This window comes from Mobula birostris, chromosome 19 (assembly GCF_030028105.1).
Source record: "Mobula birostris isolate sMobBir1 chromosome 19, sMobBir1.hap1, whole genome shotgun sequence".
NCBI classification, from domain to species: Eukaryota; Metazoa; Chordata; class Chondrichthyes; order Myliobatiformes; family Myliobatidae; genus Mobula; species Mobula birostris.
This window is the reverse complement of record NC_092388.1, coordinates 57,916,322-57,929,087: the sequence shown is the minus strand read 5'-3', so window position 1 is coordinate 57,929,087 and position 12,766 is coordinate 57,916,322. Positions and strand designations below refer to the sequence as shown.

Sequence of the window (12,766 nt, the reverse complement as noted above, 5' to 3'; positions counted from 1 at the left end):
TAGGCTGTGGACACCAACCACCACCTTGTTGCCCAACAAATTGTTAATGTACAATCCACCTTCAGAGCTTCACATTTACTGCCTGATTTTACTCTCGAGTTCTCTCTTAAGTGATTGGAAAATGCCAACTGTCCATCACTATCGTAATTGCCATTAGTGAACCAATCATAAACGTGCAGGGTCCCCTGAATCAACACGTCCATTATTACATACCACAATGAAAAACCTTTCTCCTACATGGTTTTATTCAAGTGACTTTGGTATATCCTGCTTAGGTATCCATTTCTGCTAAGCCCTCTCTAATAGCATGGACTAAATCCAGTTAGCATGCGATTTTGATCTATTTCCCCAAGGAAAATGTGATCTGACAAATGTGGATACTGGAACACAAACTATTGCTTTTAGGAATCTGCTCTGCAAACAAAAACTGTTTAAACATTCAAGTTAAAAATGTATTAACATATTTTACTTATTTAATTTCATGTCAGTTTAAAATAGCTTTGCCATTATTACCATATATTATTGCATCAGTCCCTTATAGCCCTCAATTCCTTAATTTTTCAAAAAAATGTATCTACCTTTTTTAAAAAAAAATCCTGAATGGTCTTATCTGAGGATTTGAGCTAATTTTGTCATTGCATATTACTGAATTAATACCACTGGCATGGGCCTTAACATTTGTTGTTTTGCTGCAGCAGCACAGTACAATACCTAATAAAAAAAGTTTATAAATTGCGATAAGAAATATATATATATTTACGTAAATTAAGTAAGAAGTGCAAAAAGAGAAGGGAAACTAGTGAGGTAGTATTCATGGGTTCATTGTCCATTCAGAAATCTGATGGCAGAGGGCAAGAAGCTATTCCTAAAAAGCTGAGTGTGTCTCTTCAAATTCCTGTACCTCCTCTTTGATGGTGCTGAGGGTCACTATTTATAATCCAAAGTCAAAACCACATTATTTCTGTTTAACCCATTACCCTAAAACAAAATTCAGTTCCACACAGTCTGTTCTTTTTCCTGCAGTTGCAACATCTTCCCCTACTTTTTCCTCTTCCTCTCCCCTTCACCCTCATCTTTCTTCCTTCCCCTCAGGACAGAGGATGACTTGCTGTGTGGTTTTGTGTGTTCTGAGCTGATGAAGACAACGTGAAGCCGGTAGACTGTTTTACAAATGGGGTAGGAGGAGAATGATGAGGTGGGTGAGTGACAACATAGATCACTTTTGTCTGCCACTTATACAGGATTTCTATAAATTCCTAATACGTAGGTATGAGGTTCCCAATGCTAACCCAAGTACCCAAGCACATTCGCTCTGTCTGCTGCCAAAGGCAGGATCTCCTGGTAGCTACCCACTTCATTTGACCTCCCATTGTCATTCTGATAATGTCATTCCATGGTCTTCACTACTGCCATGATGATGCCAAACTCAGCATGCAAGAGCAGCACCTCATTTCCTGTCTAGGTAGCCTCCAATTTGACATAAACATTGATTTCTCCAAGTTCTAGTAGTAATTTCTCTCCCCTTCCCCCTCCTCTCTTTTTCCATTCTCCATTCTGGTTACCCTCTCACCTCTTCTCCTCCACTGCATATCACTTCCCTTTGGCTTCCCTCCTCCTTTTTCTTTCATGATCCACTGTCCTCTCCTATTAGATTTCTTCTTTTTCACCTTCCATTTATCCGCTCTCAGCTTCTCAGTTCATCATCACCCACCTTCCTCCTCACCAGGTCTCACCAATCACCTGCCAGCTTGTACTCCTTTCGCTCCTCCACCTTCTTATTCTGGTTTCTGCCCCCTTCCTTACCAGTCATGATGAAGGGTCTCGGCCTGAGACGTTGACTGCTTATTTGCCTCCATAGATGTTTCGTAACTTGCCGAGCTCCAACAGCATTTTGTATCCCAAAATGCTTTCCCCTCAAAATGCAGTATTTTGTAGCCCAAGTATGCTTTCTCCTCTTCGAGTGGTCAAGGGCTAGTGATTCCCTGGAGTCAGTGAAGATGTTGTATTGCCTCATGGAGGTATTGACCACATTCCTGAATCTGTAGTTTTTATCCACTAGATAACCCCTTTATCTGGCAGAACATGGCATGGAGTGTCTTTTTTCTGAGCCTTGACTTTGTGTGTGTGACATGGCTTGTCGAATATAGCCAGCTAATTTACACTCATCCAGCATGTTGATATAAAACATAGAACGTTAACATCATACTGTAAACACAAAATTCTTTAGACGCTGGAAATCCAGAGCAACATACACAAAATGCTGGAGGAACTCAGCAGGTCAGGCAGCATTTGTGGAAATGAATAAACAGTCGATGTTTCAGGCCAAGACCCTTCTTCAGGAAGACGCCAGACCAGTTGTTTTAAAAAGTGTGGAGAGAGGAAGAAGAACTAGTTAGAGAGTGATAGGTGAAGCCAGATCGGTGGAAAAGGTCAAGGGCTGGAGAAGAAGGAATCTGATAGGAGGAGAAAGGGAAGAAGGAGGGGCACAAGGGGGAGGTGATAAGCAGGTGGAAAGAAGAGGTAACAGGCTTGATGGAGAATAGAAGAAGGTAGAAAGGGGAGGGCAAAAAAAATCTTTGGAGTGGAAGGAGAAATGGATGTTCATGCCTTCAGGTTGGAGGCTACTTAGACAGAATATGAGGTGTTGCCCCACCACCTTGAGAGCGGCCTCATCGTGGAAAATAAGGATGCCATGGACTGACGTGTCAGAACAGAAATAGGGATAGGAATTAAAATGCTTAGCTATTGGGAAATTCTACTTTCGGCAAATGGAACGGAGGTGCTCAACAAAGCGCCGCCCCCCCCCCCACCCCCCATTTACATTGGGTCTCACCATTGGGAGCACTGGATAAAATAGACAACCTCACAGATTCACAGATGAAGTTTTGCCTCACCTGGAAGGACTGTTTGCGACCCTGAATGGAGAGGAGAGAGGAGGTGAATGGGCAGGTGTAGCATTTCTGCCACTTGCAGGGATATGTGCCAGAAGAGAAATTAGGACAAGGGAATCGTGGAGGCAGTGATCTCTGTGGAAAATGGAGAGTGAGGTGTGGGGGGGGGGGTAAAGGTGTGTTTGGTGGTGGAATCCATTGAAGATGGTGGAAGTTGCAGAGAATGATGTGTCAGATGCAGAGGCTCGTGGGATGGTAAGTGTTGAAGCAGCGGAAGACGGATGTGTTGATGTAATAGTGGGAAAACAATTATTAATAAATCAAAAAAAAACTGGGAATAAGTCTAGTGGCATTACATGCCTTGTTGCCAGTTCTGGAGGTTTCAGTTTTGTTAAGCATATCCTTGACAAATGTGTATTTCAATATGTTGCAAAATTGCAGTTGTGCTTGTATAAAGAAAGTGTAATCTCACTCAGTTTCACTTGAGGAGTTTACTTGGTGATTTATTTCACTCATTTGCCTTATTCAGTCAAATCAGACAGATAATGGGTTAATTTCATGTGTAGACTTTGCCAAGTATAGTGTGCAATTACCTGAAGAGGTTTTCTTCCCTGCTTCCAAATGATGCCCAACAATCCAATACAACTGAGAGGAAAAATATGTTTCACTGCTGAGTTCCAGCTGCTTCTGTTGTTTTCCTGCTAGCTCCTCCTCATGTGCCAGAAATGGGTAAGCACATTTACCACAGAATTAGCTAAAATTCAAAGGCATGCTGAAACCTCCAGAACAGGCAACAAGGCATGTGATGGCCGCTAGCTTTTTGATTCATTAATAACTCTTTTCCCCACAAGCACCAACAAGCACCAAGGGGAGTCTGAGGGGGAGCTACATCACTCAGAGGATGACGCGAATGTGGAAAGAGCTGCTGGCAGAAGTGGTAGATGTGGGCTCAGCTGTGACATTTCAGGTAAGTTCTATGACTCTATTGGTCCGAGTGCAGGTCAATGGGACTAGGCAAATTAATGGTTTGGCACAGACTAGATGGGCTGAAGAGCCTTTTTCTGTGCTGTAGTGTTCTGTGACTGTGACTCTGACTCTTTCCTAAGTTTGGAGATAGGTGCATAGATGAGAGAGCTATGAGAAGCTATGGTCTAGGTGATGGCATTAGGCTGGCATAGGGGCTAGTATGATCTTGGAAATACAAGGGACGAATTGCAGATGAAATGCCATTGGAATAGTGACAAGATAATCCATTTAGTGATGTTGAATGAGAGCTGGAAACTGAGTGAATGCCTCTGTTCTTTGATAGAGTCCAGTGGGATATCTGTCAATATCCAGGAGAATGATTGTGGTTCTGGTCTTGATTCAAAAGTTATTTGAAAAATGGCATCTTGAGACTGCCAAAAGCTCTCGTTATATATATTAGAGTGGCTGCCTAAACTTTGTGCTTAAAACTTGTGCCTACAAACTTCTGACTCTTTGATTAGCTACACTAGACGGCAAATTTTTTTGCAAGTGTTGCTTCCTCAGAATTTTTTTTATTTATGATAGACCACTTGAAGCTGAACACAATATAATTTCAGACTACTTGTATCATGTAGGAATTTGGAGAGAAACAAGAAATTAATTGAATTGCATTGAATTAAATTTATTTCTTACATCCTTCACATACATGAGGAGTAAAAATCTTTGTTACATCTCCATCTCAATGTGCAAGATGCAATTTATAGTATTTTGTAATAAATAGTATGTACAACAGGACAGTCAACTTTTATTGAATATAATGCATTTAATGACATAACGATGCTAATGCTTTACAAAGCTAATCATATTTTGTTGATGATTTTCATTTGTACTCAGTGTCTGAGACTTCTTGCTTAAGTATCCAACAATAATCAGCCAGCACTGATGAATTCCAGTTGTCCTGATACCATTTCTCCATGACCACAATGCCCTGGTGAAACCCTTCACCATGCTTGTCAATAACAGCGCCAAGATTTGCAGGAAAGAAGTCTAAATGGGAATGCAAAAAATGAATCTTTAGTGACAAATTGCTGTAGCTATCATAGAACCAGAGGTAGATCTCTTCACTTGGGTGATTTTCTAAAAGGTTGGCAACATGTCTCTTGTCAGAATATCAGTGTTCAAATCCCACTTCAGCCACTAAACCAACACCCCATTTCCATTCTCTGAGTGTTGGAATGTTTGTGTGGTGGATAAGGTGTTTAACTAAGAGTCCATCTAATCATTCAAGTGAAGTTAAGAGGCCGTGTGGTCCTAGAGAAAGCAAAGTGATCTGAGTGTCTAGTGCCGCAGTTCTTCTCTATTTCACTCCACAGCTTGAGTGTTAAATATGGTTTAAATGAGCTGTTGCATTTTCACCCACACTTATTACTTTTTATTGAATGGTTTTGAAGTATTTTGAGATTTTGAATTATACTGAGATTCAGAAAGTAAAGAAATAATTCATCTCTCTATAATTAGTGTTGTAGATTTAGTTTAAGTGAATTTACAAGAAAGAAAGGATTTTTTTTCTCCCATTCCATATGGTAAACAAGTCCTTTCTTCAGCCATGAGTAGAAATCTTTGCCCACTGCCACCTCTGCTACTGTATTTATTGTCAGAAATGCTAACGAGGTTTAGGTTAATTTGGAAACCAATTAAAACCTCTTTTGTTAGTGCCAGCATTTTGCACCAATTAAGCTTTATTTTGTTTGGATATGGAAATGAATTTTAAGCCATGAAGGACTAACTTGGTGGTGAGAAAGATTTGGGCTGGGTGCACAATGTCCACTGAGGTCAGCATCTTGTCTTTTTGCACCTGCTTCATGTTGAGGTGGGTCTGTCCCTATTCCTGGAGGTGTGGTTAATTCAGAACACTAACTTAGCATTGGTCTTTATGGAGAGAGCTTTCCATGAAATGCCCAGCCATGATGTCCTTCAGAATGAAGCGATGGCAGTAAGTTGTAAGTGATCTTCAACAGTCATATAGGATTGTTGTAGAGCAGAGAGAATACAATGGTATTGTGGAATTAAAGTGGAAAATTTCCTGCAAGGTTAGAAACCTGCCAAGTCTGTGAAGTCTCACAGTAAATACAATACTCTGTCTTCCAAGAAGGAGCATGTTTCTCTGCACTGCCACTCTCTAGTTGGTGAATCTACTAGGTCAACTGTTACTTCCAGTAATTTGGTCTTGTATCCTTTATTCAACCTAAATTTGAATTGTGCCAAAAATGCTTCTTTAAGCAGATGCTTGTAATTTGACTAATTCAAACAAATGATTGGACTCAACAGGAGTTGGCTGTTAATTACTTCAGATAGAATGATAGCAATTTGTGACCATTGCATTGCAATTGAAGCTCATTACACAGCAAGGGTCTTCTGGAGTGCAGATCCAAAGTTGAGAACCAATCGGACAAGAGAATGAAGATTGACTTTCCTTAGTTTTTGAAAAAAATAAATGATTATTCATAAAAGTATATACAAGAAATACAAAACAGTACAATTCATTGTGTTGTCAAGTCTGTACGCTCTCAGTGTCCAGCTGAGACAGGACCTTAGACTGCTGTCCTTCCCCACAAAACACTTTTGCACTGGTTGTACCAGGCTTCAGTCCATCTCTCATCACACCTCTGCAGCCTGGACTGAGCCAGTTGGCAGCATTCCCTTACAGTCATCTCATCCAGGAAACTCAACAAGTTTCAGGCAGATCAAAGTACATCTGTCACCTGGTTGATTATCTTCTAGTGACAGTTAATGTTTATCTTGGTACACATCCCTTGAAACAACAATCAGAAACTCCTCTCTTAAGCAGCTGCTTGGGATGAGCAAGGACCTTTGCATCCTTTTCCAGAACTTCTTTGCATGATCCACAGAGTAGGTGATCACCTCATCCTCATGAATATCTTGAGGGAAATGTGCACAGAATGAGATTCTGACCATGCAGGAAGAATTTGAAAGGGAGCCAAGCAATATATGACAGCTTGTCAGTGAGTTTTTGTGATGAGGCATTCTGTCAAATGTTTTTCACCATCTCAGTGAGTTAAATTCGTCTCGGGGGCATGAAGAGGCATGTTAGTTCCTCTGAGTCAGTGGCTGGCCCAGACTCTCTCATTCACTGTCATCTAAAACCTGTGTGATAAAGGACAGCAAGTTTTTGGAGGGCGCCATCTGACACTTTTCTGTCATACAAATTAGCATAAAAGGATTTAAAGATCCATATGTTGTAAAGTCCCCAGTACCACCTTGTAGGATCTAGTCCCTGTTCCAAATGGAGGCTGCAATCATACTCTGTACTGAAGCTACTTCACAATGTTAACACTCCCTAAGGTTGTTTAATTTTTAAGTGGAATAATTTTTTTAAGTGCAGTAATTTTAACAACTATTTGTACGGGCCATGTTCTGTAGGCATGTTGACGTGTGATGGCAGTCAATAACGTTTTGAAGGGCTGTGTGGAAGTGGATGTTTGCCCCTACTTGTGAGTTTAGTCAAGACTTGCTGTAGTTCTCCTTGACTCTGTTTGTGATTTATCTATTTAGTTTCAAAGTCATGATGAGAGACAGAAAACACTATAGGCAACATTGTTCCATTTCTTTTAGAGAAAACTTCATTTCCTTATTTTTCAAATTGTTTTCCCTTGCAAGGATGTACTCCAGCCCAGCAGTTTTAGGGGGCCTCTAGTGAACTTGTGAACACCAAGCTCTCTCCCTCCCGAAGACCAGGCACATATCCTCACAAGTGGACTGGAGAATTGCCCTGCTACCTGCACCTGTGAATAACCATCTTGACCAGGCCCAAGAGCAGACCAACAAGTAGCTCCACCTACAACTTGACTCCACTGCATTGTAGCACAGAGTCAGAAATTGAAGGGCAGGCCCTTCAGACAGTCAAATAGGAGATGCAGCCTCTCATGTTCTGTGTAAATATGGAATACTGACTCCTTTAGGCAGAACAACTTGAAAACATCTCTGTGAGCACTCCACCCCATAACCTACCCCCCCCCATGTAATGTCTCCCGTATAGAGAGGCCTCCAATGGGGACCCTATTGGTGGAACGTACTGTGGTGGCTTGTCCAACTGATGGACAAGTGTGAAGACATGGGAGTGTTGGCAATGAAGACAATTATACAGAGATCATTGCTCCATGCGCAGGTACATTGAGGTACAAGTACAGTACAGTGAATAACTTGCAGCAGCCTCACAGCACATAGATTCAGACAACATATGAACAAGAATTATATACAAGACAATGAGAAAAAAACAATGTGCAAAACAAGACTACCAATAGAAGCACCAATGCCTTTCAGCAGAAAATCCTACAAAAGGTAGTGGATTTGGCCCAGTATATCACGGGTAAAACCTTCCCAACCATTGAGCACATCTACATGAAATGTTGCTGTAGAAAAGCATCATCCATCATCAGAAATCCCCACTATCCAGGCCATACTCTCTTCTCACTGCTGCCATCAGTTAAAAGGTACAGGTGTCTCAGGCCTCACACCACCAGGTTCAAGAACAATTTCTACTCCTCAACCATCAGGCTCTTGAACAAAAAGGGATAGGTACACTCAATTAAAGCCTCTGTTATCTTGTTATTTCATGCTCATTATTTATTACTATTTACTTATATCTGTATTTGCACAGTTTGTTTTCAACTTATAGTTCCTGATGTATACAGTTCCTGTATACAGTTATTATTCTACAGATTTGCTAAGTATGCCCACAGAAAAAGAATCTCAGGGTTGTATGTGATGACATGTATGTAGTCTGATAAGAAATTTTACTTTGAACTTTGAAGTCTAGTGCAAAAAAAACATCTATGATAGTGCAAGAAGTGGTCTGTAGTGTCCTGTTGCTGAAGAAGAGTTAGGGTTATACAGATTGGTTCAAGAACCTAATATTTGTAGCAAAGTAGCTGTTCCTACAACTACTTGTGGTACAGCAAAAAAAAAAAGAAGCCATGACACAAACATAAGAAAATCTGCAGATGTTGGAAATTCAAAGCAATACACACACACACACACACACACACACACACACACACCTGCTGGGGGAGCTCAGCAGGCTGGGCAGCATCTGTGGAAACAATCAACATTTCAGGCTGAGACCCTTCATCAGTTCTGGAAAGGGAGGGGGACAGAGTCAAGCTAGTGGGGATCCTTGATGATAGATGCCACCTGCTTGAGGTTGCAGTTGCAGTAGAGGGAGAGTGCTCTCTCAAGACTTCAGAGGGACCATGACTGGCTGAGAAGAACAATGCTCAAAGGAGGCATGCTCTTTGTGCGGAGTTCACAGAGAGCCCCCAGGGCTACTTTCAAGCCCTTTTAACAGGGTAATGTCCATCAAGTCTTTCAGAAACAGCGCTTTGGGGAAGACTGCAGTGTTAGGAAATCCCCAAGCTGTCCACCATAGGCTTTGAAGGTGAAAATGACTTGCTTGTTGTGCCATCACATTCATCCATGATTCATCAAGCTTGGAGTTCTCTTAGTGGGTCAAACAGAAGCATGGGCTGCTGCCTATCTGCCTCAGTGGGTTTCAATAGGTACATTTAATGTCAGAGAAATTCTTCTTCTTCTTAAACATCCACGAAAACAGAGGAGTGCCCCAAAGAATGAATGACAGTTAAATGTTAGAACCCCAAGGACTACCCCCCCATCTCCCCCTCCCACAAGTAAGCAGCATCAAAGCAACGACCTCCCCTCCCCCACCAGCAGTAAAGCATCGGCCATTTACAATAAGGGAAAAAGAGGTGTCCCCGTTTCACAATGAGCAGGGAGACATAACAAAAGAACTCACTACTTTATGGTGTCAAAAGTCTGTTGCGTCACTTTTTCCGAGCTCTGTGCCCTAAGAACTGGGGTCTCTGGGCACACAGACAGCAGCAAGCCCACGGCTTATGATCTTCCTTGTACTCCCATGATGCACCAGGTGGTGGCACTGGCCTTGAATCTGCCCGCCTCCAGAGCCATGAAAATCCAGCACCCTGAAGGCGTGCTTGTCTTCCAGCCCGCATCCTTGGCATATCGAAAAGCGGCCGGTCGTGAGGCCCCAGGAGCGCAATTTCCGCAAAGGACTGAAGTGAACATGTAACTCCAGATCAGGGTCTTCAAAAGAACCTTGAAAAGGAAAAAAAGTGATATCAAAGATAGAAATAGAGCTGTCTCTGAAGACGCAAACAAAGGAGTTGCTGTTGGGAGCTATTGTCCTCCTAAGCTCCGCCCAATTCCTGAGCAAACTAGTCCAAATTCTGCCACGTTGGACCACTTGTTTAGTTCAACACCTCCTGTGTCATTGATCTACCCAAACAATGGCCCTCTGAGGTAACACTAAATTATGGGATTTTCTCAGATCTGGAGCTTTGAGGTTGTTGCAGCGGCCAGCTCAGGCAACAAAGGATGGTGTCTTTCAAAGCCACGGGCCAGTCCTACTCAGAAGGCTGAGGTGTCTATCCCTTTCTGGGATGATTTTTCCAATGGATTTCAAGGTGGTGCTTTTCCTGGAATGCTCTTTGTTGTGTCTCAGCTACCCAAACCAAATAACCTTTCCCAGTAGGATAACAAACTGCTTATCTGGAAAAAAGCCCTGTATAGCCTTGCATTGTAAGGTCACATTACTACCAACTTAGCTGAGTGAGGACTTACTTGCTTAACCAAAGGCACCATTCATTAGCTTGACAATGACACAGTGAAGGCACATGGACTTGATCATAGAAAACAGAGCCTACAAGCTGTGAAGTAATTGTTGATTACATTCTCCTCCCAAAGCTGTTGGCACCCTCTTCCCTCTCTAACCCAAATGTTGAAGCATTTAGACTTTCTGAAGAAGTGATGCAGCCAGTGCATTTGGACAGCCTAACTGCACAGTGGCTCCACTTCCCTCAAGACTTTTCACAGTCTTCACCAGTTACAAAATTATTGTCTTGACCTTATGCTACTTGTGCTGCCTGATCACAAGTAGTAAATAAGTATACTTGAGCACATTGCCTGAGCACTCACTGAGGGGAAACCTCACACCTCTCTCAGATTGTAGAACCTAGAACAGAACAGAACAGCACAGGAACAGGCCCTTTGGCCCGTGATGTTGTGCTGAACTCATCAAGCTAATGACACCTAATCCTCTCTGCCTGCACATGGCCCTTATCACTCCATTCTCAGCATATCTGTTGACTGTGATGGATCACTCTACTTAAGGCAAAGTTGTCTGTCTTTGTCATGACAGCCACAGGTTTGAGGGCAAAGTCTTACTTTCTTGGACCCTTTGATCCCAGTAGAGTATAGGCCACCAGTGATCTCCTGTCTCCATGGTCCTTTGAAGTCAATGGTATGGTTGGATTTCATCAATGCTTCTGCAATCCATTGCATTCACTGTACAAGGGATTGGTCTATACAGCTTCACCAGAACCCTGTTGGCTGGCCTTATCCATTTTCTCCTCTCATGACAGGGATGTAGTGTTGGACTTTGAGAGCCAGTCTACCTACCTGCCTGCTCTAAGTCCCTGAACTGTACTGATTGTGTCACCTTGCTGAGCAGGGTATTTGGCACTGTTACTAAGTTACATAGATATCAAGAGTAAACATCAGTTTGTTTGCTTTTCTTGGAGGTCACTAGACTTTTTCGTACTAAGGGAATCAAGGGAAATGGGGTGAGTGAGGAAGGCAGTCCGACGTAAAAGATTAACTGTGCTCTTGGTGAATGGCAGAGAAGGTGTGAGGGGCTAAATGGCTTCCTGTTTTTTTTTGCATTGCTGAAAGGCTTACAGTGTTAACACTTCATAAGCAGGAGTAAGGCTGACAACCCAGAGGAAGCACTCCAGTGGTGAGGCTGGTGCAAGAAGGATTTCCTTCCACCCCATAAGCTGGGGAGAGGTCACCTTTACTAAAGAGCACCTTCCTTTGCGGAAGCACCATAGGTATGGCCAGGGAGTAATCCAATGCTTCATGTTAATAGGCACATCACAGCAATCGTGCAGCATTATTACATTCAATGTCAAATTCCAGGTAGTGGATCTTGCTTCGAATGTCATGCACCTCCCTCCAGCTGCGCATTCCACTGAAGTAGTTGGCCTGGAGTCTACATTTACCATATATTAATACACACAAACTATTGACAAATGAGGTCACCAGAAATTTATTGCATCATCAATGATAATTTGAACTAATTGCCATTTTGTGCTTCCATCCAATATTACTTCCAGCTCTGATTGCTGCACGTGATACTTTAGGCAGACTAGAACATGCTGAAAGTTCAGGCAGCATTTGTGGAAAGAGGAGCAGTTGATGTTTCAGGTCCGCCCCTCTGCTTGGGTTTACACGTTCCCCTTGTGTCTACTGGGATCCTGTTTCCTCCCATGTCCCAAAGACATAGGTTAATTAGACACTGTAAGTTGCTCCCTACTGTGTAGATGAGTGATTGAATAGAGTCATAGAGCACTACAGCACAGAAACAGGCCTTTCAGCCATCTAGTCCATGCTGAACTGTTACTCTCCTGGTCCCATTCACCTGCATCAGACCAGAGCCCTCCATACCTCCTATCCATGTACTTACCCAGACTTCTCTTAAGTGTTGTAATCAGAGCTGCATTGACCACTTCCATTGGCAGCTCATCTCACACTCGCACCACCCTCTGAGTGAAGAACTTCCCCCTCATGTTCCTCTTAAATATTTCACCTTTCATCCTTAATCTATGACCTCTAGTAATAGCCTCACTTAACCTCAGTGGAAAAAGATTGTTTGCATTTACTCTATCTACGTCACTCTTTGTCTGTATCTGTGGTGGAGTGACATCCGCACCCAGACTTCAGATCAAGAGGTCCTGGGTTCAAAACTGGCCAGCTCCTTGCATGAGTTCCATCCATGGTGGGTTGAGCATCAAGCG

The 12,766-nt window shown here is 42.5% G+C and overlaps 1 protein-coding gene across 4 annotated transcripts in view; it reads left to right on the top strand.

The window, feature by feature from the left end:
• Positions 1 to 12,766, top strand: part of nedd9 (neural precursor cell expressed, developmentally down-regulated 9) — a 97,808-nt gene that overhangs the window by 31,864 nt on the left and 53,178 nt on the right. For 2 of the 4 annotated variants that reach the window (XM_072283664.1, XM_072283666.1), the window contains exon 2: positions 3,743 to 3,858. The exons of the other annotated variants lie outside the window; for them this stretch is intronic. In XM_072283664.1, the coding sequence (XP_072139765.1) occupies positions 3,793 to 3,858 (66 nt within the window). In that variant the 5' untranslated portion in view covers positions 3,743 to 3,792. The remainder of the gene's footprint in view (positions 1 to 3,742; positions 3,859 to 12,766) is intronic. 4 annotated transcript variants of the gene reach the window in all.